The sequence below is a fragment of the Littorina saxatilis genome, linkage group LG15, assembly GCF_037325665.1.
Source record: "Littorina saxatilis isolate snail1 linkage group LG15, US_GU_Lsax_2.0, whole genome shotgun sequence".
Classification (NCBI taxonomy): domain Eukaryota; kingdom Metazoa; phylum Mollusca; class Gastropoda; order Littorinimorpha; family Littorinidae; genus Littorina; species Littorina saxatilis.
The window spans coordinates 24,589,849-24,614,903 of NC_090259.1; the positions used below are offsets into that span (position 1 = coordinate 24,589,849).

Genomic DNA, 25,055 nt, shown 5'->3' on the forward strand with positions numbered 1-25,055 from the left:
TACAATAAAAATTCTGAGTTCTGAGTTCTCTCTCTCTCTCTCTCTCTCTCTCTCTCTCTCTCTCTCTCTCTCTCTCTCTCTCTCTCTCTCTCTCTCTCTCGGTGAATAAGGTGCACCCTCTCTCTCTCTCTCTCTCTCTCTCTCTCTCTCTCTCTCTCTCTCTCTCATACACACACACATTCTTTATGTTCGTCTGTCTCTCCGTCTCCCCATTCTCTCTCTTTCTCTAGCTCTCTGCCTTTCTCTCTCTTTGTCTCTCTCTCTGTGTCACTCTCTCTCTCTCTCTTTCTCCCCCCCCCCTCCCTTCCTATTTCCGTGTAATGAATTGTGTCGGTGTATTTGCTTGTGTGTTTTGGTAGTAACACACGCTACTGCATGGCACTTTAAGTGTGTCATCTTGTATTTGCTGCAAGGTCGCGTTATCTGCTTTTTTCACGAGATCGGACTTAAAGGCACAGTAAGCCTCCCGTAAACCATCACAGAGCTCCCCGAGCGTCTAAATACAGTACAAGCATACTTCCATTTGAACGCTCACCGAACGGGAACATCCTGGCTGCTTTCTGTCGAGCGTGAGACATTTTCAAAGAATTTATTTTCGTAGACTTGTTCCGTTAACAACAACGGCGCCTCGTTTTTGCGCTAGACCTAACTTTTAAAATCTAAATAATAAATTGACAGCTTGTTACACAAACATTCTTTAATCATAAAAGAATTCGTTTTTCATCAAGACAAGATCAGAACAATTCGAAGTTGTGAAAGTTTAAAAAAAAGAAAAGCCCGGAAGCAGGGTCACGCAAGGGTCGTAGCAGACGACGGCCGGTTTATCAGTGCAAATCGCCGTTCCTCTCAACAGTCAAAAGCCATCGCTAGAGTTCTTGTGAACCACAGCCGTTGTTTCGTGCATAAAAAAACCGTGCTATTGTAGATAAGCTCACGTCGAGTCGCATTCAAATGACTAACTATGACGACTGCATTGTGAAAAGGGAAAACTGGATCACACGGGTTCACGATGGCTCAGGGGTAAGATAAACCACGCAAAAATAAATTCTTTGAAAATTGTTCGCTCTTTACGGAGGGCACCTAGGATGTTCTCAATTGGTGAGTGTTTAAATGAAATGGTGTTTGTACTGTGTGTAAAAGCCTGACCGTATCTGTGATGGTTTACGGGAGGCTTACTGTGCCTTTAAGATTGAAAAGGCTGGCGTCCACAAAAAGTCAGAGCGAGAAGAATGCGTGCAGATAGTGACACGTGTGTGTGTGTGTGTGTGTGTGTGTGTGTGTGTGCGTGCGCGTTTGTATTTATGTGTGTTTTACTGTTTGTGTATGTTAATGTGTGAGTGAGTGCTCACGTGTGCATGTGTGTATGTAAACATATATTTGGGTGTGTGTTTGTGTGTGTGTGTGTGTGTGGTGGGGGGTGTTTACGCGCGCGTGTGTGCGGAAGGGCGAGGGGGGCGAGAGAGAGACAGATAGAGAGATCGAGAAAGAGAAAGAAAGGAAGGGAGAAACAGACAGATGAACAGAGAGAGAAAGAGAGACAGAGACACGGAGAGAGAGAGAGAGAGAGAGAGAGAGAGAGAACTCAGAACTCAGAAATCAGAAAGTTTATTGTTTAGGCCAACTGACCCGTTACAACCAGTACATATATCAAACACTAGAGGAATACCCGGCTTCGCCGGGGTAAATCGCGAGACAGAGACAGACAGCGTGGCGGTTCACCACAATCACCTTTGAAGGCGAAGTCCTGTCAAACGGGTTTGAGAATTTTAGAGCTTATTTCTTAGCCCTATATTATCTGTTGTGGCTTCTCAAATGCCAGAACATACAGACAGACAAAAACCGCTAGACCCCATCACAAACAGAACTCTACAATCCACAGGTTTTTGCCCCCACACACACACACACAGAGAAGCCGTATATATATATTTATTCCCCCCTCTGCTTCTTTACCTCTGTAAGCTTGTAGGGGTAGTTATTTTTCGATAATGACCCAGAAACCAAACAAATAACGACCCAGCAACAGCCTGAATCCTCGATAGTGCAATGGGTTGAGAGGTTGTTCTGTTTCGGTACTACTTTTTGCGACTGAAAAGTTCCGAACGCTCTAATGTACGAAGTATACATCTCTGGAGCAAACAATACAAACATACCGCATTTAAATTAACAACTACAGGCCTAAACACATGAATCTCCATATAAAATCCATGAGTTCGGTTGTTTTCTGAATCTAGATCTGCCGTGCTCAAACCGTTCATCACAAGCAATTTCCCAAGGCAAGTAACTCATACTTTGTCTAGCGACAAGAGTAGTTCCCCTTCTTTTCACTCAGTTCCTTCGACAACAGACTGCAATCCAACGGTCAGTTTTCAACAATATTTCATTTAATAAACAGATCACACGCAACCAAATGCACACATCTCATCAATTTAAACAACATAAAGGGGTTTCATACACTATTTTCCCCAGAAAACTGAACTTCATACAGTTTTTAACGTTGAAACACGGGTGCAAAAGTTCGTCTGCTAGTCCCATTTGACGAAAAAAACATTATCCTAAGCGATACCAAAACATATACCGAACACACAATATCTGCCTTTGCCGCCACAGCAGAATAACAGCATATCTGTGTACTTGATTTTAGCCCAAAATAGGAAAACTGACAAGAAGTGTTAACAGAATGGAATGATTTGCACGGAACTATACAACCGCGCATTAATCGATCGCCTGCGCAGGTTGACTGGTTGAGAGAATAGGATTCGATCAAACTTTCGCAAAAAAACTCCTCTTTTCTTTGAATAACTGAAGAAAGGAGGAATAAAGAGGTTACACACCTCGTCTCAGTGATTATAAAAAATAATGGTCTCAGTTCGCGGTCATGAAAAAGCTCGCTAAAGTTCGCATTTTTCATGATCCGCTAACTTCGACCATTATTTTTGATAATCACTGAGACTCGGCATGTAACCTCTACGTATATCTCTATCTATAAATATATAGAGATAGGTGACAGTGTATTTTTCGCGTGGCTATAAATTGATTCGACCTTTTCACTTTGACAGTAAGAACAACTTACGGGTGCAAGGGAAGCGTTGTGGACAGCGCAGTGACATTCTAAAAATAGTAACTTAGAAACGGGAATATGGATTGAAGCCACACGAAGGCGCAAAACACTGGAGAAGATAAGGAAGAGTTACTGGGAATGGTGAATTCGCCGGGGGTGAATCGCGAGACAGAGACAGACAGCGTGGCGGTTCACCACAATCACCTTTGAAGGCGAAGTCCTGTCAAACGGGTTTGAGATTTTTAGAGCTTATTTCTTAGCCCTATATTATCTGTTGTGGCTTCTCAAATGCCAGAACATACAGACAGACAAAAGCCGCTAGACCACATCACAAACAGAACTCTACAATACACAGGTTTTTGCCCACACACACACACAAACACACACACACACACAGAGAAGCCGTATATATATATGTATATCTATATCTATAAATATATAGAGATAGGTGACAGTGTATTTTTCGCGTGGCTATAAATTGATTCGATCTTTTCACTTTGACAGTAAGAACAACTTGAGATTTATAGAGCTTATTTCTTAGCCCAATATTATCTGTTGTGGCTTCTCAAATGCCAGAACATACAGAATGACAAAAGCCGCTAGACCACATCACAAACAGAACTCTACAATACACAGGTTTTTGCCCACACACACACACAAACACACACACACACACACACAGAGAAGCCGTATATATATATCTATATCTATATCTATAAATATATAGAGATAGGTGAGAGTGTATTTTTCGCGTGGCTATAAATTGATTCGACCTTTTCACTTTGACAGTAAGAACAACTTACGGGTGCAAGGGAAGCGTTGTGGACAGCGCAGTGACATTCTAAAAATAGTAACTTAGAAACGGGAATATGGATTGAAGCCACACGAAGGAAGGGAGATAAACGCAACACACTGGAGAAGATAAGGAAGAGTTACTTGTAATGGTGAAATGAACACAAAAACCAAAATCGGTTCAGCGCTGCGCGCTGAGAGCACGTGTTGAAATATCTCATCGATGATATTGTGTCCGGGGTGTAGCTGAATACGGTGTCCAAATTTGAAAAAGATCCACCGAGAACTTTGGCGTTGTGATGTGGTCTAGCGGCTTTGGTGTGTCGGTATGGGGGCCCGGGTAGCTGAGGTGGAACCAAAATCGGTTCAGCGCTGCGCGCTGAGAGCACGTGTTGAAATATTGACCAGGTTGTGTCCTGTCTCGGGTGTACCTGAATATGCCCACCAAATTTGAAGCAGATCCATCGAGAACTTTGGCCGTGCATCGCGAACACTCACACACACACACACACACACACACACACACACACACAAGTCGTATATATATATAGACTAGAGGAATACCTGGCTTCGCCGGTTTTTATCCACCAGTTTGTGCCCGGGGTCCACCTGAATATGCCCACCAAATTTGATGCAGAATATTTACGATATCACAAACAGAACTCTACAATCCACAGGTGTTGCTTTGCGAGCTATAAAGAGCTATAAATATCTCACAACTTCTAAGGCGCACAACTCTGCAGAGTCTACTGTGAAGGGCGGCGGTAGTCTCCCTGTCACACCCACCCCCCGTTTGAATGAACCGAACCATGGATCCTCCAAGCTTAGGTCCCTCCCAGATTCGTGGAATGGGAACAGCACGAAAATGATTCAGTGACCATGATGCCATTCATGATCATATCATGTCGAGTCCCATTCATGTTGACGACGCCGAATGTAATCGAGTGCCGAATCACCATAATCATCTTTGGGGGCGAAGTCCACTCACACAGGAATGAAACATTTAGAGCTTATCTCTAAGCCCTTTTTAGTCTGTTATGGCTTCTCAGAGGAAGGTCAGAACATACTGACTCAGAAAAGCAGCCATACCACATCACAAACAGAACTCTACAGTCCACAGGTGTTTTCTACAGACACACACAAACACACACACACACACACACAGAAGCCGTATATATATATATATATCTATATGTATAAATATATAGAGATAGATTACTTACATACTTACTGCCTTTCACGCCTGGTGGCGTGTAGGGCAGCGACAAAGGACTTTTTGTCGCTGTTTCTGTAACTCACTCGGTTTTACCAGTTAGAGTTGTTGGCCCTAAGCTGAACCCCCAACCTGGAGGACCAGGGTACACATTTTAGTCTGGCCTCTACCTCACGCGGATCTGTTCGGCATGGTTGGACCTACCAGGGACACGAGGTCCCCGCCGACATAGCTCCGGAGGTTGTCAAGGCACACAAGCCCCCACACCACGATCAAGGTAAGTGCACCAGGTGGGGGATAGAGATAGATGACAGTGTATTTTTTGCGTGGCTATAAATTGATTCAACCTTTGCACTTTTACAGTGAGGACAACTTACGGGTCCAAGGAAAGCGTTCTGGACACTGCGGTGACCTTCTAAAAATAGTAACAGAACGCCGGGAATATCCGAAGATGCCCCTAATACCGTACTGCACCATACGAAGGAAGGGAGGTAAACGTTGAAAACATGGAGAAGATAAGGAAGAGTTATGGAAGTTGATCCCCCAAAAAACACCAAAATCGGTTTGCGCTGCGCGCTGAGAGCACGTATTGAAATATCTCATCGACCAGATTTTGTGCAGAGTGTATCTGAATATGGACACCAAATTTGAAGCGAGAGAGAGAGAGAGAGAGAGAGAGAGAGAGAGAGCGCACGCGGGCTTTTTTCTCCTAAACATTCCCCTTTAATCAACCTTTATTGACTGACATGAAGACCACAACACTTTTCCATGGACTCGACAAGAAATCCAACTGTCAAATCTGACCACCAAAAAAAACAAGTCGCGTAAGGCGAAAATACAATATTTAGTCAAGTAGCTGTCGAACTCACAGAATGAAACTGAACGCAATGCCATTTTTCAGCAAGACCGTATACTCGTAGCATCGTCAGTCCACCGCTCATGGCAAAGGCAGTGAAATTGACAAGAAGAGCGGGGTAGTAGTTGCGCTAAGAAGGATAGCACGCTTTTCTGTACCTCTCTTTGTTTTAACTTTCTGAGCGTGTTTTTAATCCAAACATATCATATCTATATGTTTTTGGAATCAGGAACCGACAAGGTATAAGATGAAAGTGTTTTTAAATTGATTTGGACAATTTAATTTTGATAATAATTTTTATATATTTAATTTTCAGAGCTTGTTTTTAATCCGAATATAACATATTTATATGTTTTTGGAATCAGCAAATGATGGAGAATAAGATAAACGTAAATTTGGATCGTTTTATAAATTTTTATTTTTTTTTACAATTTTCCGATTTTTAATGACCAAAGTCATTAATTAATTTTTAAGCCACCAAGCTGAAATGCAATACCGAACCCCGGGCTTCGTCGAAGATTACTTGACCAAAATTTCAACCAATTTGGTTGAAAAATGAGGGCGTGACAGTGCCGCCTCAACTTTCACGAAAAGCCGGATATGACGTCATCAAAGACATTTATCAAAAAAATGAAAAAAACGTTCGGGGATTTCATACCCAGGAACTCTGATGTCAAATTTCATAAAGATCGGTCCAGTAGTTTAGTCTGAATCGCTCTACACACACACACACACACACAGACACACAGACACACACACACACACACACACACGCACATACACCACGACCCTCGTTTCGATTCCTCCTCGATGTTAAAATATTTAGTCAAAACTTGACTAAATATAACAAGTCGCGTAAGGCGAAAATACAATATTTAGTCAAGTAGCTGTCGAACTCACAGAACACGTGGAATTGACAAGAAGAGCGGGGTATTCGTTGCGCTGAGAAGGATAGCACGCTTTTCTGTACCTCTCTTTGTTTTAACTTTCTGAGCGTGTTTTTAATCCAAACATATCATATGTATATATTTTTGGAATCAGGAACCGACAAGAAATAAGATGAAAGTGTTTTTAAATTGATTTCGAAAAAAAAAATTTGATAATAATTTTTATATATTTAATTTTCAGAGCTTGTTTTTAATCCGAATATAACATATTTATATGTTTTTGGAATCAGCAAATGATGGAGAATAAGATAAACGTAAATTTGGATCGTTTTATAAATTTTTTTGTTGTTGTACAATTTTCAGATTTTTAATGACCAAAGTCATTAATTAATTTTTAAGCCACCAAGCTGAAATGCAATACCGAACCCCGGGCTTCGTTGAAGAGTACTTGACCAAAATTTCAACCAATTTGGTTGAAAAATGAGGGCGTGACAGTGCCGCCTCAACTTTCACGAAAAGCCGGATATGACGTCATCAAAGACATTTATAAAAAAAATGAAAAAAACGTTCGGGGATTTCATACCCAGGAACTCTCATGTCAAATTTCATAAAGATCGGTCCAGTAGTTTAGTCTGAATCGCTCTACACACACACACACACACGCACGCACGCACGCACGCACACACATACGCACATACACCACGACCCTCGTTTCGATTCCCCCTCGATGTTAAAATATTTAGTCAAAACTTGACTAAATATAAAAAGGAAAGGCCCTGCTTCTCCACGTGGGGTACGAAACTCAAACGCACACACATCCTGAGGCCCAATGCATAGCGTCACCCCTAAAATGTACTCATGGACTGAGCTGTAAGCGATTGGACTCGTCTACTTTGGTCAGTGCGGGTAGGGAGGGCTGTTCCAAGTACAAAGCGACTGTTCCCATGATCGCCCCTAATATGCATGCATGGACTCGGCCGTCAGCGAAGAGATGGGTCCATTTACTTGAAAGTGGGTAGAGAGGGTAGAATTGAGTTCCCTGCGAACAGTTCGCCGCGAACATAGCGTTGCTTACAACATGAAAACTTTTTGTCTCTTCGCGAACAGAACGTTCCGCTCTATGCAACGCACCCCAGCTGCTGATGTAAAGTTGTTTTTGGGCTTAGAACAGGGCCGGACTACCGGGGGGGTTATGGGGGTTGCGCAACCCCCCCCCCCCTGGCCTAAACATGTACCTCACTTATTTAAAACATTTTTTTATTATTGTTTATTTTATGCCGTTTCATGCAAGGAGCGACCATTTTCCTATCTCAGAATATGACCTACCCATCAGCTTGGACCACCGCTGGCAACCCCCCCTCTCCTCTTAGCCTAGTCCGGCCCTGTAGAAGTCCAACTCCATGGTGAGTGGAAGGGTTTTATTTGGCAGGGTTGTTTTTAAGAACCTAAGTAACATATTCCTATGTTTGGTTTATTGTGTTTGTTGGATTTTTAGCAAGAAACCACGCCCACTCAAAAATCCGGTCGGCGATTTGGCGCCGGACCCCAGGGTCAGGTTACGGCAAAGTACGTCGTTTTGAGTGGTTAGTTGTGAACATAGACCAAATAGCCTGGACCGCCAACTCGTCACGTGACCCTTCGAGGTTACGACGCTCGACTTTCAGGGGCGCTTAGCGTCCGGTTTGAAAGGCCAGCGATTCGAAGACAGTGAAAAGAACGCTCCAGTTATTTGTGACAATGGGAGGTGACAATGAACTGGATTTTCCAAAACTCCAAACTAAACTTAACAAAACTCATCGAAAAACATGTTCCAAATGCACTTTAGCTGAGTTTATTTTAGCATTTTCAGAACTTACCTCGGCAACTTCGTCCATGTTTACAATCGACACCGGATATGACATCCCCCTGATTTCTGAAAGGCCATGTAAGCGTAGGTTCCTAAATGCGAGAGGCCGCTACCTCGTAATAGAGAGAAAGAGCGGAGAGAGAGCTAGTTGGCGGTCCAGGATAAATGGTCTATGGTTGTGAACGATACTGACCGGTAACACTAGCAGATACATAGGGTTAGAGGTGCATCGAAATTTTTTTCGCCAGGTCGCGAGAATTCTAAAAAATAAATGCAAGCGAACTTTTGTCATTTTTTACATTTAGTCAAGTTTTGACTAAATGTTTTAACGTAGAGGGGGGAATCGAGACGAGGGTCGTGGTGTATGTGCGTGTGTGTGTGTGTGTGTGTGTGTGTAGAGCGATTCAGACTAAACTACTGGACCGATCTTTATGAAATTTGACATGAGAGTTCCTGGGTATAAAATCCCCGAACGTTTTTTTCATTTTTTTGATAAATGTCTTTGATGACGTCATATCCGGCTTTTCGTGAAAGTTGAGGCGGCACTGTCACGCCCTCATTTTTCAACCAAATTGGTTGAAATTTTGGTCAGGTAATGTTCGACAAAGCCCGGACTTCGGTATTGCATTTCAGCGTGGTGGCTTAAAAATTAATTAATGACTTTGGTCATTAAAAATCTGAAAATTGTAAAAAAAATATGTTTTTTATAAAACGATCCAAATTTACGTTTATCTTATTCTCCATCATTTGCTAATTCCAAAAACATATAAATATGTTATATTCGGATTAAAAACAAGCTCTGAAAATTAAATATATAAAAATTATTATCAAAATTAAATTTTCCAAATCAATTTAAAAACACTTTCAGCTTATTCCTTGTCGGTTCCTGATTCCAAAAACATATAGATATGATATGTTTGGATTAAAAACACGCTCAGAAAGTTAAAACGAAGAGAGGTACAGAAAAGCGTGCTATCCTTCCCAGCGCAACTACTACCCCGCTCTTCTTGTCAATTTCACTGCCTATGCCGTGAGCGGTGGACTGACGATGCTACGAGTATACGGTCTTGCTGCGTTGCATTGCGTTCAGTTTCATTCTGTGAGTTCGACAGCTACTTGACTAAATGTTGTATTTTCGCCTTACGCGACTTGTTTCTTTTTGCGATAGGGCGAGTGCACTACCGAAATTAGTTGACTAGAACGTAGTCGGGTGTTTCATCTTTCATTAGCAACTGAAAAAAATAAGGGGAAAGTTCCGTAAAGGTTCCCATTTTAACGGAGAAAACTACCTACCCCCCTCTTCGACAAGTAGTTACGGAGAATGCCGAAGGCTTCCGACCGAGAGTCACGTGACCCGAAAGTATAATTTTGGCGGCTGTCTGCTATTTTGTTGTTCCGACAATGTGGCACATCTGCGCTTTTTCGACGCTTCACACAGCAATTCTGCGTAAGGATACTTTTTTTCAGAAAGATGAAAGTCTAAATCGCCGAAACTGTTCTTTGGTAAGTACAGAATCCAACAAAAGAAATGGCTGGCGACGATTCGAATGCATTCGCGAAAACAAAAATGAGAAGATGCCATCATGGCAGAAGACAGCGAGTCGGATAGCGTGTTGTAATGATCAGGCTGATTCGTTCGCGCTGATATTTCTCAATCTGGCAAACGAAAGAAACTGTGCGGATGGAATTTTAGTTTGAATTGAAAGTGAAGCATGTACGTAGTGGTGATGGGGCGGGGGGGGGGGGGGGGGGGGGGGCAGCAGTGTTGACTCTGACACAAACAAAGTACACAGTCAAATTGGGAAACAGGTGTGATATTGGATCAAGTTACTACTGTTTTTATATGCCCTTCAAAGGATTTTTTTGGGTAGTCTGGGTATGGTCATTTTATCACTTTGATATTTCATATTTCATTAAAAGTACCCATTGTGTTGTATTGTAATTATTACAAATACAAGTTACAACAGACATTTTCTTCTGTTATATATGCATGAGTTTAAAGTGGGAAAAACATAAGAACAAGTCGCGTAAGGCGAAAATACAACATTTAGTCAAGTAACTGTCGAACTCACAGAATGAAACGGAACGCAATGCAATTTTTCAGCAAGACCGTATACTCGTAGCATCGTCAGTCCACCGCTCATGGCAAAGGCAGTGAAATTGACAAGAAGAGCGGTTTAGTAGTTGCGCTGAGAAGGATAGCACGCTTTTCTGTACCTCTCTTCGTTTTAACTTCCTGAGCGTGTTTTTAATCCAAACATATCATATCTATATGTTTTTGGAATCAGGAACCGACAGGGAATAAGATGAAAGTGTTTTTAAATTGATTTCGACAATTTAATTTTGATAATAATTTTTATATTTTTAATTTTCAGAGCTTGTTTTTAATCTAAATATAACATATTTATATGTTTTTGGAATCAGAAAATAATGGAGAATAAGATAAGCGTAAATTTGGATCGTTTTATAAATTTTTATTTTTTTTTACCATTTTCAGATTTTTAATGACCAAAGTCATTAATTAATTTTTAAGCCACCAAGCTGAAATGCAATACCGAAGTCCGGGCTTCGTCGAAGACTACTTGACGAAAATTTCAACCAATTTGGTTCAAAAATGAGAGCGTGACAGTGCCGCCTCAACTTTCACGAAAAGCCGGATATGACGTCATCAAAGATATTTATCAAAAAAACGAAAAAAACGTTCGGGGATATCAATCCCAGAAACTCTCATGGAAAATTTCATAAAGATCGGTCCAGTAGTTTGGTCTGAATCGCTCTACACACACGCACGCACGCACACACACACACACACACACACACACACACACACACACACACACACACACACACACACACACACACACACAAACACCACGACCCTCGTCTCGATTCCCCCCTCGATGTTAAAACATTTAGTCATAACTTGACTAAATGTAAAAAGCACTGGCTGGTAACACAACAGAAAGCCCACAACACTTTGTCTTGTAAAAGAGTGGGGGGGGGGGGGTGTAAGGCAGCAGCAGCTTGAGTGCATATGAGGTAAGTATAGTAAAAGGGATCAAAACCAACACAAATACAAAGACAGTATTTTAGTTGAAAAGGTACTGAGTGGACACAACAACAAATAACTGATCATAAATATATATGTCACAGTGGAAATGAGAATCCAGTGAGATTCCGAATCGCACTAGTGGAGATTGGAATTCTAGTTTGCACTAGGGCAAACTAGAATTCTCATCTCCACTGGATATTTGTTAGTGAAGATTGGAATTCTAGTTTGCCCTAGTGCAAACGGGAATCCAGTTTCAGTGGAGATGGGAATTCCAGTTTTCACTAGGGGAAATGGGAATTGGGGGAAATAATGTGTTTAAAGGTTTACAATTGTTGTTAAAACCATTTCATCTTGAGTCATTCATGACTTTAAGGCTTACTCATTGCAGGTATTGAAATGCAGAAATGAAAATAAATATTATTGAATTGATATAATCGAACAACACACAATAGTTTTTTTTTATCAATATCATTAAATCATATTACTTTTTTGAAGATGCATAGTTTTGTATGGTTGATGTTACTTTATGTTGCTGTCTGATGTTGATGTCGTGTACCAAAAAGAAATAAAAACGTGTTAAAAAAAACAAAACAAAAACCCGACAGTATTATTGTATTGTATTGTAAAACCACGGTGTTGAACTTGTGGACATGCGCTCTGTAGAGTTTTTGGAACTTAACAGTGTTGAACCAAGCAATATAAAAGAAATAACTCTGATACAAGAACAGTCTGCAAATGCAAGGGCAACTGTCCAACGAAACGGTGCAATTGCCTAAAAGCAAACATAGACTGCTGTACAAAATGTCACCCAGAAAGCACATTTTGCAAGAACTGTTGATGGATTTCCAGTGAAAGGAAAAAAAGCAAAAAAGGCATGTTTGTGTGCGTGCGTGAGTGCATGCATGTGTGGGAGTGTGTGTGAAGGCATGTAGCATAGATAGGCCTACCTTTCATGCTTCATCTTTTATAAACTTTTAACTTTGTAATATGATTTAATGATATTGATAAAAGAAAAACCACGTATTGTGCGCAATTACTCTGTGTTGTTCGATTAAATCAATTCAATAATATTTATTTTATTTCTGAATTTCAATACCTGAAATGAGTAAGCCTTAAAGTCATGAGTGACTCAAGATGATATGGTTTTAACAACAATTATAAACCTTTGAACACATTATTTCCCCCAATTCCCCCCAATTCCTATTTCCCCTAGTGAAAACTGGAATTCCCATCTCCACTGAAACTGGATTCCCGTTTGCACAAGGGCAAACTGGAATTCCAATCTTCACTAACAAATATCCAGTGGAGATGAGAATTCTAGTTTGCCCTAGTGCAAACTGGAATTCCAATCTCCACTAGTGCGATTCGGAATCTCACTGGATTCTCATTTCCACTGTGACATATACATGTATATCAAAATTAATATTTAAATTTTATCATGGATGGACCAGTCATTTTGGTCATACAGCTTTTATTTCAGTTCAGCATGTTCATAATTATGCAGCAGTAGGGAGGTTGACATTGTTAGAAATTACCTTGAAGTCAGTTTTGTTTTTTACCTAAGGCCAACGACATCTTTAGATGTCGTTGCCCAAGGCCTAAAATAAAAATAGGTGTGGTTACGGTAACCCGACCTACCCTATTGTTAGGGGCCGACCTTATAACGTTTTATTACATTTGTCAAAAAAATAAAAAAAATAAATGAAAACAAGAAAACGAGTGCAGAAAACGCAATGAAAGCGAAAGCGCTCGAGTCGTAATGCAGACGACAGACGATGCAAGGGAAATTACTAAAAAGGCCCAACAGACGCTTGCCATGACAAAAATGGCAGCATCTTCTTTGGTTGCGAGTGCTACACGCTTGATTGCTCTGCTATTAAGAAAAAAAAGTATATAAAAAAAAAAGTGATTGCCTACCTTCCTACCCTATTTATTTTGGCTATGTTACCTTAACCACACCTATTTTCTTTTTGGCCTAAGAGTTTTTGGAACAAAGAAATGCGTCAGACTCGGTATGTGCCCAATAAATAGGAAGATTAACCAGATCTTAATTTTCCATATTTGGAAGATGATCCTGATTCAGATGTGGAGCAACCATCAACAAAAAAGAAAATAAATTAACAGCAATATCTGGACATAACAGCCAGAAACAATAACGTTTGAAGGTTCACTAAATACATCAAAATTCAGAATTTCACGCAGATAAAAAGGTCCTGCTACACTTTTCTGTGTGACTTCCTACCCTGTAATCTGTTCTGTTGTATAGTATTCATGACAAGAAAGCCCTTTAAATCTATTACTACAGGTTTTAGCTGAAATTGTGTGCAGGACAGGTTGTAAAGGGCGCCGGTCACTTTTTCAGCAGAATTTTTCAGCAGCCCTAAAATCGCAATTTTTAAAAAAATCATAAAAAAAATCAAATATGTACCGATCTTCAAAATGTAAACTGCTTTACAATTCTGATGGCTTGGAGAATGTACATGTAGTTACATATGAAAAATTCGAAAAAATTCCACAGAAAAATATGGTTGCCCCATGCTAGTTACTGGGCCCTGACAGACCCAGCCCTGAAAGTCAAACAAATGATGTACTCGCCTTTGGCTAGTGATTCTGAAAATTTACTAGGCAGAGCCAGAGAGCAAACTTTACTAGCCAAACCACTAATTTGTTTCAGGAACTTTTCTTTACTTGCATTTGGCGAGTAGATGAACATTTCTACTCGCTACTGATTTTCAGGCCTGATACCTGAATAATCATGATTTTGTCACACACAATTCCTTTTCTGGTATATGGCACTACCATTAAGCACGTGACTGAGCCTTGGAAACCTAAACTTGCGTAAAACAAATAGCTGGCACTGCAAATCCAGGTGGAAATGATCGTCGAAATATAATATAAAGTAACTGGGATACAATTTCGATTGCCGTTTCACTGCTCCGATTCGGAAATGGAGAATTCAAACGATAGGATCTAACCTGATGAGAAGTAGTTGTCTGTAAATCTTTTTAATCACTTGTGATCCCTAAAAGACTACTAAACACAATAAAAAGACTTACCCTTTCAGTTTGCCGACACATGGTAGCCATTACCGGAAGTACAAAAAAAATTAACCGGAGTGACGTCCCTTGTGGAGTGTTAGCGCATCTGCCAAAGGCAGACAATTTCACACACCACGGTGTGTGAAACGGCAAACACTCAAATCAGGCCAAATGTCGAAAGTGGGATTTTTACGAGATAATGCTTCAGCGACGTTTTGGGGTCATTTGTCACTCTTTGTACCATGTAAAAAAAATGGGTTCATCAAAAAGAACCCACTTATTTTGGTGAACCCATTTGTGGTGAGTGTTTCCAACAAAAAGACCCCACTTGGTCATATTAGAACACACACACTGACTCACACACTCACACACACACAAGCATAATTATCAATATTTAAAATCATGACAGGTTAAGTGTTGCAGTAAGTCACAGGGCGACATATCAAGTAAGATTATTTGTTTATTTGCGATTAAACTTGATCTCGCACGCACAGTTTTACATTTTGGCATTCTCAACCAAGTTCCATAGCAGAGAAGCAAATTCAAAATGGCGTGCGAAAACACGACTTTCATCCGCAGAAATCATTCTCGCCTTTTTCACAACACGTCTTAACAAAATCAAATTCATAATACATGAATGTACCGAGACAGACACAGACACAGACACAGAAATATAGACAGACAGACATACAGAGACTGTGAGACGGAGAAACCGACAAAATTAATGTCAAGCACCGACGGCAAACACAGGGTTCCTAATACAGGTAGAAAAGCGTGATATTGTATCATTTCCAAATAAATATACCAATGAAAATGAAAAAGCTCCTTGCTACGTATACTTTGCAAACAAACCTCTCCTTCAAAGCACACATATGCGCTCGGAATTTGTCCTTGAAACATGTTTAAATACACATAATTACGCATCAAAAAGCATTCCTCATCACAGCATTTTTTTTTTATTGTTGTTACATGCAGTTCATTTTTCCCACATCGCCTTTTTCCATGGAGCATCATGTTCTTTCATTTTCACCACCTTTCCTGACATACGCTCTTTGGCAGACATCATTATTTTTTCTGAAAAAGTTTTAGCTGCAAAAGTGAGCGAATCTAAATTTAGTTCAACCATACTGGGCTGATAAACACTACCTGATTCATGCCAAAATAAATGAAATAACATCAATTTTGGAGAAATGATGCAAAGTTCGCTAAAAAACCAACAAAAAACACCACCAAAAAACGTCAAATGGAATTACGATTATTGGGCTGTGCACGCTTCGCCCGGCGACAGTTAATTTAAAAGCTGCGTTTAGCACACTTAGATATATTCAATATCATATTTTATTAGTGAATGGATGTACATGTAAGAAGCATTAATGTATCTATGTATTCCTTCATTCTTTCATTGATTATTTTATGTCTGTATCATCGGCAGTGCTTGGTGCCCAGAACCATGAATTGTAGAAGGCGCTGCCTTCGACCACGAGTTCTAGGCATTGCTCTTCTCTCAGTCGGGATCATTCTGTCGCTTCTGGCTTTTGGCTTTTCGCTGCTGTATCGGCCACTTTATTTCGATGACGTCAGCCAACATCTGTGTTGCGTGGATGCTGAGGGTGTGGAGAAAGTACAGGATATCCTGTGTATGGTAAGCTATTTCAGAAAACAAATTCTGTCATTTTATTCTAAAGATTTGCGTTTGACCGTGTATCGGTTTAAAGACTTTTTCCTACGGATTATTTTAGGCAATCTGCGGGTGTCCTGTGTATGCAAGACATTGTTTTTCACACATCCTATCAGTTTAAATGAAGTCTTGCGTTTCAAGTTTTGTGTGGAAACTATTTAATAATTCTACGGTGTATTTTAGGCGATCTGCGGATGTCCTGTGCGTGCAAGTCATAGTGCTTCATGTAATTATCTACTTTGATTCTTATTGGATTAGAACTAGAACTAGTTTAGTTTATTTCTTCTTTAAAAAAAAAAAACACCACAAGAATAATTTCTTGTTGGTTAGAAACGTCCAGACTACCTGACCAGATACAAGAACCCATGTTGGGTGGACTGGACGGTGGATCTTCAGATGCTGCGCTGTCTTCCCTACTTCCACATACTGGGCGTGGACAAGTGTGGCACCACTGACCTATATTCCCGTATTGCGCAACACCCGCACGTGCTGCTCAACAGCGGGAAGCTGGGAAAAGAGACAGGCTATTGGTGCTGGCGTAAGTACGGTGAGTATACCGATAATGGTTTTGAGTGGTACTCTGTGTTGCTGCCCGAAGTGCATTCTTTCGCCAAAACCGGTATGAAAATATTGATGGGAACGCCAAAAGATACTTCTTAAGAGTTGGAAGATTCCGTGGAACGTTCTTGTCCATGGGAAGGCTGGTTGATCAAAGTCAACTTTCAAGGTCATCATTTTCGTGATCGTTAATGGAGCTAGGGCAACAGATACCTTTTTTGGTCATTCATATCAGGTGTGACGAACGTCATGAGCACTAGCTCTTCTTGCTTTGAAGTGGAATAGCAAAGCCACACAGCAGCAACAGATTTGTTTGTGGCAAGTCTTCCTTCCCACACACCTTAATAACTATGGACTCGAGTCATAAGCAAAATTAATTATCATTTGGCAGAACTAACTAGACTTTGGATAGTCACTCCGCTGCATGCTATTTACAGTATTCACTACATGTGCTATTTCTCCCCAGGTCAATGGATGAAGAAAACGGTGACTCCCAAGCCGTTTTCTTACTACCTCAAGCTGTTTCAAAAACCCGCCGCCACCATTGCTGAAAATCCTGACCCTCAAGGCTTTCATCCTCTCATCACAGGTGTGCTAGCAGCTTCTTGGTTGTTGTTGTTGTTGTTGTTGTTGTTGTTGTTGATGTTGATGTTGTTGTTGTTTACACCTTCTGTTTATTCATTTTTCACAAACATTAACGAGATGATGATGATGATGATGATGATGATGATGATGATAATGATGATGATGATGATGATGATGATGATGATAATGATGATGATGATGATGATGATGATAACGAAGATCGATGACACTATTTAAAGAAGAAGTCGACGACCGTGATTAGGATGGTGAAGACGATGATGACAGCGGCGACGTGGGTAAAAACAACGAGAAGAACATTAACGCGTATGTCGACACAGTGTTACATCTTTCTTTCTTTCTTTGGTGTTTAACGTCGTTTTCAACCGTTCAAGGTTATATCGCGACGGACAGTGTTACAACCGAAAGCGTTATACATTTAGTGTGTTGTTTTTCGAGCTTCGCCTACCATCTCCCTCCCTCCCACCCCTCTCTCCCTCCCTCCCTCCCACCCCTCTCTCCCTCCCACCCCTCTCTCCCTCCCTCCCCCCTCCTCCTACCCTGATCGCAAAAGTCACAAGGTTGAAACCGGGTCAGCTGAAGGCCACTGGATTTTACAACTGTCAGAACCAAAGTACATGCCATAGTAAAGATTTGCAACAAATATCATAAGCAGATAGATATACCTGCGGCACAATTAAGACTACTTACTTTGCACGCAATTCCAAAGAAAGGGGATCTTCGAGACTGTGGAAACTACCGAAGGATCATGCTGCTGTCCGTGCCAGGGAAGGTTCTCAACCGAATCCTTTTGGATAGAATGAAGGAGGCAGTTGACACCAAGCTCAGGGATGAACAGGCAGGTTTCAGGAAGAACAGATCCTGTCCTGACCAGATTGCCAGTTTACGCATCATAGTGGAGCAGTCGCTGGAGTGGAAGTCTCCTCTATACATCAACTTCATTGATTATGAGAAAGCCTTCGACAGCGTGGACAGAGAGTCACTGTGGAAACTCATGCGGCACTACGGCATTCCAGAGAAATTCATCTCCCTCATCCGGGGCACCTACCAGGATATGAAGTGTAGAGTCGCACATGCTGGCCAGCTATCCGACAGTTTTGAGGTGAAAACGGGGGTACGACAAGGATGTATACTGTCACCATTCCTATTTCTTCTGGCTATCGACTGGATCATGAAGACCACAACAGCAGGCAGGAGAAATGGGATACAATGGACACTCTTCGATCAACTGGAAGACCTCGACTTTGCGGATGATCTTGCCCTCCTTTCCCACAACCATGCCCAAATGCAAGACAAGACTACTCACCTGGAGACAATATCAGCCGGTGTAGGACTCAAGATCAACAAGAGGAAAACCGAATTGATTAAGACCAACACCACAGCCGACAATCCGGTGATGATCAATGGGGAGCCCATCAAGGAAGTGGAGTCCTTTGTTTACCTGGGGAGCATCATTGACGGACAAGGAGGCTCGGACAGGGACGTCAAAGCAAGGATTGGGAAAGCACGGGGAGCCTTTGTCATGCTAAAGAAGATCTGGAGTTCCAAGGAGATTAGCCAAAGGACGAAGCTTCGGATCTTCAATTCAAATGTCAAGTCTGTTCTTCTCTATGGGTGTGAGACATGGAGGACAACAGAGACCATGCTGGGAAAGATCCAAATCTTTGTCAACACCTGCTTGAGGCGCATCCTAAACATCAGATGGACGGACAGAATCCGAAATGAAGACCTTTGGCAGAGAGCTGACCAGAAACCAGCGGCGCAGCAAATTCTCCGGAGGAAATGGGGCTGGATAGGGCACACCCTGAGAAAGCCAGCATCCAGTATCACGAGGCAAGCCCTGAAGTGGAATCCACAAGGGAAAAGGAAGAGAGGCCGGCCGGCCGTGCAACAGCTGGAGACGAGACACTGAAGCAGAGATCAACAGGCAGGGGAAGACCTGGAGCCAGATCGAAAGGGCAGCCCAGGACCGTGTCGGATGGAGAATTGTCGTCGATGGCCTATGCTCCCCCGGGGGTTCATAATGGCCTAAGTAAGTAAGTAAGTACTTTGCACGCACTGCTGACTACCGCACCTGATGGTCTGTCCGCGATGCCTGACTATATAAATTATGTATAACGAGGAGTGTGTGCTGGGTAGTAATTACGAACTTTTAAACTAACCCTTTGTAGGTAGGTCGGTCGTCGGTCATTACTCCTCCGAAAGCGGCGTATGGCTGCCTAAATGGCGGGGTAGAAACGGTCAAACACGTAAAATTCCACTCGTGCAAAAACACGAGTGTACGTGGGAGTTTCAGCCCACGAACGCAGAAGAAGAAGAAGAAGAAGTCAGTCATTACGAACTTTTAAACTAACTCTTTGTTGGTAGGTTGGTCGTCGGTCATTACGAACTTTTAAACTAACCCCCTTGTTGGTAGGTCGGTCGTCGGTCATTACGAACTTTTAAACTAACCCTCTTGTTGGTAGGTCGGCCGTCAGTCATTACGAACTTTTAAACTAAACCCCTTGTTGGTAGGTCGGTCGTCGGTCATTACGAACTTTTAAACTAACTCTTTGTTGGTAGGTTGGTCGTCGGAAACAGGGGGCGGGAGGGGGGGGGGCGTATCCATTCGGAGGTTGGTGAAAGTGTGCTAGGTACCTAGAAAATCCACCGGAAAACGTGGGGTGTCGTTATTAGGAGGGATCCTTATGGGAGGTTCCGCTGTATCAATATTATCGATACATTCATTTTAATCATAGATGTAATAACTACGCAGGTGACGGGACGCCGATGGATTTCTGGGACTTCCGAGCATGGCCGTTGATCCCACAAAACAGGGGACTGAAGGAACCTGTAGTTCTAACTCCACACCTGATGAAACACATGTACAGAGACCCCAAATTTATCGTCATCCTCAGGAACCCTGTGGACAGGTGAGTAATCTTACCAAGTAGTTCTGACTCCACGCCTGATGCAAAGAGACACCTGTACAGAGACCCCAAGTATATCGTCAATCCCGTCAACAGATGAGCTGATTTTACAAGTACTGTGATCAGAAACGGCCCATTTAGGACCGCCAAAACAATCTCAAATGTATTTCCAAACATCGTCCTGTGTAACAAAATTAATTGAAACTTCACAACTCTCTCTTTCCACAGACTCTACTCTGACTACATCTTCCTGGGGTACGGCTTCACCCCTGAAAAGTTCCGTACAGACGTGCCTAAGGCGGTGGACATGATGGAGAAGTGTCTTAAGGTCAATACCACGCGTCAGTGTGTCTTCAGTAACGACACCTATGTCAACCTCCCGGTGAGTATAAACTGCATCGATCTTAAAGGCACTGTCCTTCCTGCCAACACAGTCATGTTTTCTGTCACACTTTGATCTGCCCAACCTTTAAATGTACATGGCATAAGAGCGGAGTATATGTGTGTGTGTGTGTGTGTGTGTGTGTGTGTGTGTGTGTGTGTGTGTGTGTGTGTGTGTGTTAAATTAAAAGGGAACCCACTTATTAGAAACCCGGATATAAGAAACATCGCATACAGTTAAGCAACTCTCTCCTTGCCCTGCCTGTTCTTCCGCTAAAAATAATCCTCGGATAAGAAAAAACCGGTTATAAGAAAACCTCTGTTATAAGAAAGGAGTTAGTCTTCTCCTGAGCGCTCTTGTTCCCGGATACAAAAAATGACCAGTGTAACAAGTTAAATTAGTATCTGATTCAATGTTGTAACCGGATGTGCTCAAGACAGACTCGAAGGCTAAGACAGGCACCTGAATCGAGAATCGGAGGTTTGCCGCATGACTCTTCAGTATTATCAGAGACTGTTGTGTAGTCTTCAGTCTCTGGTACACTCCCTCACTTTACTAGATGTTTGTACATGTACTTACAATATTTACAATTCATTCGCTTGCGGCTTCGTGGCAGGCGGAAGAAAAAATCAGCCAGATAAGTTTTCGTTATTGTTTGTCTGTGCACTTAAAAGACCGTTGGGTCGATATAGTTGAGGATGCATTGTTTCGTCAATAACAAACGTATCAAATAACCAAAGGGAAGTAATCGCTCTTAATGCATACGACATGTGTAATAGAGTAAGCGAGAGTTGTACGGAACCTTTTCTCCTGACACCTGAGAGAATAACAAGCATTGAAATGAACAAGCAACGTTCCAACAACCTACCTTTCTAGTTTTTTGATTCTGAATTTTGGAACGTTGACAGTCTCTTTGTTTTTGGATTTCCATGTTTGTACATTTCTGACAGATGCGGATTCACCTGGGGATGTACTCAGTGTTCATGAAGGAGTGGCTTGCCGTCTTCCCGAGGTCCAGCTTCTACATCCTGCGCACAGAGAATTACCACGATAACATGACCTACCACCTCAACAATATTTACACATTTCTCGAACTAGGCAAGTCTATTTGTAACGCAGCTTTCCGCAATATTACATTTTTATTGTGTCTTTTATTTATTCTTGGTGTTGTTTTCGTGTTGTTGTTGTTGTTGTTGTTGTTGTTGTTGTTGTTGTTGTTGTTGTTGTTGTTTGTTGTTGTTGTCGTTTTGTAAAGGCCAACATTTTCAGATGAGTGTTTTGGAGTTGTTTTTCTTTTTGCTTTGTTCTGTTTTGTTTGTTTAATTGTTTGTTTTGTAATGGCCCCAATTTCCTGCCGATTTCCTGTACTCAATTTCTACAAACGAGCGATAAAACTTGACTGGCATCAAACAAGTATCTTACCTCATGTCAAAATTATCCGTTGTTTGTTTCAGACCCGCTTCCAGAAGAAACATTACAAGACATTTTGGAAGCAGATCGCAAACATGAGACAGAGATGAAGAAGAAAGTGCATGACATGTTTCCAGATACCCGTGAACTTCTGCAGAGTTTTTACTCCAGATACAACCAAGAACTCGCAGTTATGCTTGACGATGCTGGCTTTCTCTGGCCGGAACAAGACGCTCCTTCGTAGCAGGAAACTGTGCTCGCGAATCTGTAAAAAGTTAGGCAAGAATGTTTCAAGATTCAACAGTTCAGCCTGTTCTTACAGCCACCTTCCTTTCGCTGTGGACCAACCTGTCAGTCGCCATGAGTCATTTTACATGTGATAAGAGCATCCTGCCACTTGGACACATACCAAGAATCTACACCCTGCCTGCTTTCTGAGCAACGTCGGTTTTTCTTGATTTTGTCTTTATTTGCTGAATGTATTTTGCAATGGACACGTATGACAATGTGCTAAATTGATTCAACAAAACAATCCGTTTTACACAAAAAGCAGCGACGCTGTTGATTTTTGGTATGTGTCCAAATGAAAAAATTAATTTATATATATATGTAAAAGGCTGAACAGATGTGTTGCGGTGATCATAATAGTGAAACGAAACTAAGCTAAGCTATGCACAGGTGATTTTTAAATGTTTTATTTGTTTCCCCCTCCATTTTCTTTCAAACCTTGTTCGTTCCGTGTTGCGTCTGCTTTTTGTTGTCTTTTGTGTTCTTGTTTTTCTTGATGAAGCTTCCATAAGCGAAAATTCGTACCGTCTTGTCTCGTTCTTGTCAAAACATAGTACAATACATAACAAACCACAGGCTGAACTCGTCAAGTCTTGCAAAAGACGTGGGTTGTACACGTGGGCTGAACTGTGTTTCAGCATAAAGTTTTCAATAGCGGGGTGCACAGGTGGTAAACCAAAACTATCGAAATATTCCGCTTGCCCAAGTCCATCAAACCAGACACACACCCAGTGTTCCCCCGGTCCTGTACTGCGATCTGTATTGATTACAAAAGCACTTGGACGTCGCGTGTTCACCTGTCGTGGGAGTCTGTCTCTAGGAAACACACCTCGAAACACACGTCGGGTATGAATGTCTCTCCCCAACACTCGACTAATGTCTTTGCTGTTCATAGTGCAAAATCAGTTAGGACCTGGCGAGAGCGATCAATCTCGATCATACTGTCCATTTCACCATACACAATCACCATCACAGGCGCTGGAAGGGCTTGGTTGAACTTCAGCTCCAGACGCAGGGCACCGCTTTTCACCAGTTCAAACTGATCTCCATCCAGAAGACTAGGACTCAGGTCAAAACTGTAGATAGCATACCCCAGCTCAAAATCACGCAGTTCCATGTAAGACCCCTCATTGCTGTTGGCGAGACCCGTAGACGTCATGAGACTGAAGAAAGATCTCACATACTGGTGTTGTTCAAAGTTCGGTGTCAGGGGTTTGCTGGGGATCTGTTTTCCGTCTAGGTACAGGCTGAGAAAGGATAATCCTTGTGTCTTGAAATGGTAGGGATTGCGTGAGGCTTGTCCGTTGAAAGCAGCGCTTTCCACCAATCCAATCACCAGGCGGTTGGGTGTCTGACTCAGAAACAAGTTGTCCTGCACAGCACTGTGGTTGCCTGTGGGAATGGAAAAAGTCTTCACCACGACCCTTTTCAAAGGATACTTGGCCGTACCTTTTTCTAGAGCTTTGGCGTGAGCGAGGCTCACAGCGGGGTTTAACTTGACTTTGCGAACAAATAGGGAAGCATGTGTGATGACAGTGCGGAAACCCTGAAAGGGGTCAGGAGACATCAGGTGGAAGAAGTTCTTGGAGGGAATGAGTCTGATCTTTACGTCCACGCCGTTCATCATGTAGCGTTCCTGGTGCATGATGTCAGCATGAAGTCGCCCCATCATGTCTGCCTCTCTGCTCCTCGTGGTTTGCTCACGACGCACCTTCAAACCCCAGTTGTTATCTCCGTGTGTATCATCCAGATGGTTGGAGCTATCTCGGGAATACATGGCACTGGTGAGGTGACGTTTCTTGGCTTCTCGTCCATAGTTGAGGGTGGCTTCAAGGTAGGCACGGTAGGGGTAGGTGTTCTCTGAATTGGTCACCAAGGTATCATTGAGACTGATATCCACCTGGGAGAACAGGCTGTGCAACCAGTAGTTGACAGGAGCCACATGGGAGTCAACATCCAAGTTTGTTCCGTCTGCTTTGGTGATTTTAGCTCCCACATGGAGATACGTGTTGCTTAGATCCAGGTACTCGGATGTGGCACCACTGATGGTAAACTCAATAGGGGCTCCTTGGGCCAGAGTAGCCAGAGGATGATACTCTACAAACATTCCCTCCTGCACAGCTGTCTGTGTTGGGGGTACAGAAAACAAATCCAGTCCAGTATGTACACTTTCACATGACTGAGGGTGGGCAAGTGCCATGATGCTTATCCAAAAATATCGGCTGCCGTCGCCCTCCTTCTCTTCTTCTTCTGTCTCCCAGTCTGACCTTGGTGGCGTGGTGTGGATGATTTTATACGTTTCCTTGCAGGTTCTCCAGGCGGCGCGGCTGTTGTACCTGTCACTCGACCCACGGCTTGGTGAAACAAGCGCTTCCCTGCATTGCTAGCTCTCTGCTGAAGTGACGACTTAACACTACGCCCAGACAATACATCCTGAGCCACCTGCATACCTGTCCTAGCCCCCTCTTTCAGCAGAGCTTTTCCA

At 42.2% G+C, this 25,055-nt stretch overlaps 1 protein-coding gene across 2 annotated transcripts in view; it reads left to right on the forward strand.

The window, feature by feature from the left end:
• Positions 1–22,583, forward strand: part of LOC138948900 (carbohydrate sulfotransferase 15-like) — a 31,722-nt gene extending 9,139 nt beyond the window's left edge. For both annotated transcript variants that reach the window (XM_070320535.1, XM_070320533.1), the window contains exons 2-8: positions 16,175–16,384; positions 16,751–16,967; positions 17,445–17,567; positions 20,337–20,493; positions 20,719–20,872; positions 21,823–21,970; positions 22,327–22,583. In XM_070320535.1, the coding sequence (XP_070176636.1) occupies positions 16,193–16,384; positions 16,751–16,967; positions 17,445–17,567; positions 20,337–20,493; positions 20,719–20,872; positions 21,823–21,970; positions 22,327–22,526 (1,191 nt within the window). In that variant the 5' untranslated portion in view covers positions 16,175–16,192 and the 3' untranslated portion in view covers positions 22,527–22,583. The remainder of the gene's footprint in view (positions 1–16,174; positions 16,385–16,750; positions 16,968–17,444; positions 17,568–20,336; positions 20,494–20,718; positions 20,873–21,822; positions 21,971–22,326) is intronic.
• The last annotated feature ends 2,472 nt before the right edge of the window (positions 22,584–25,055 follow it).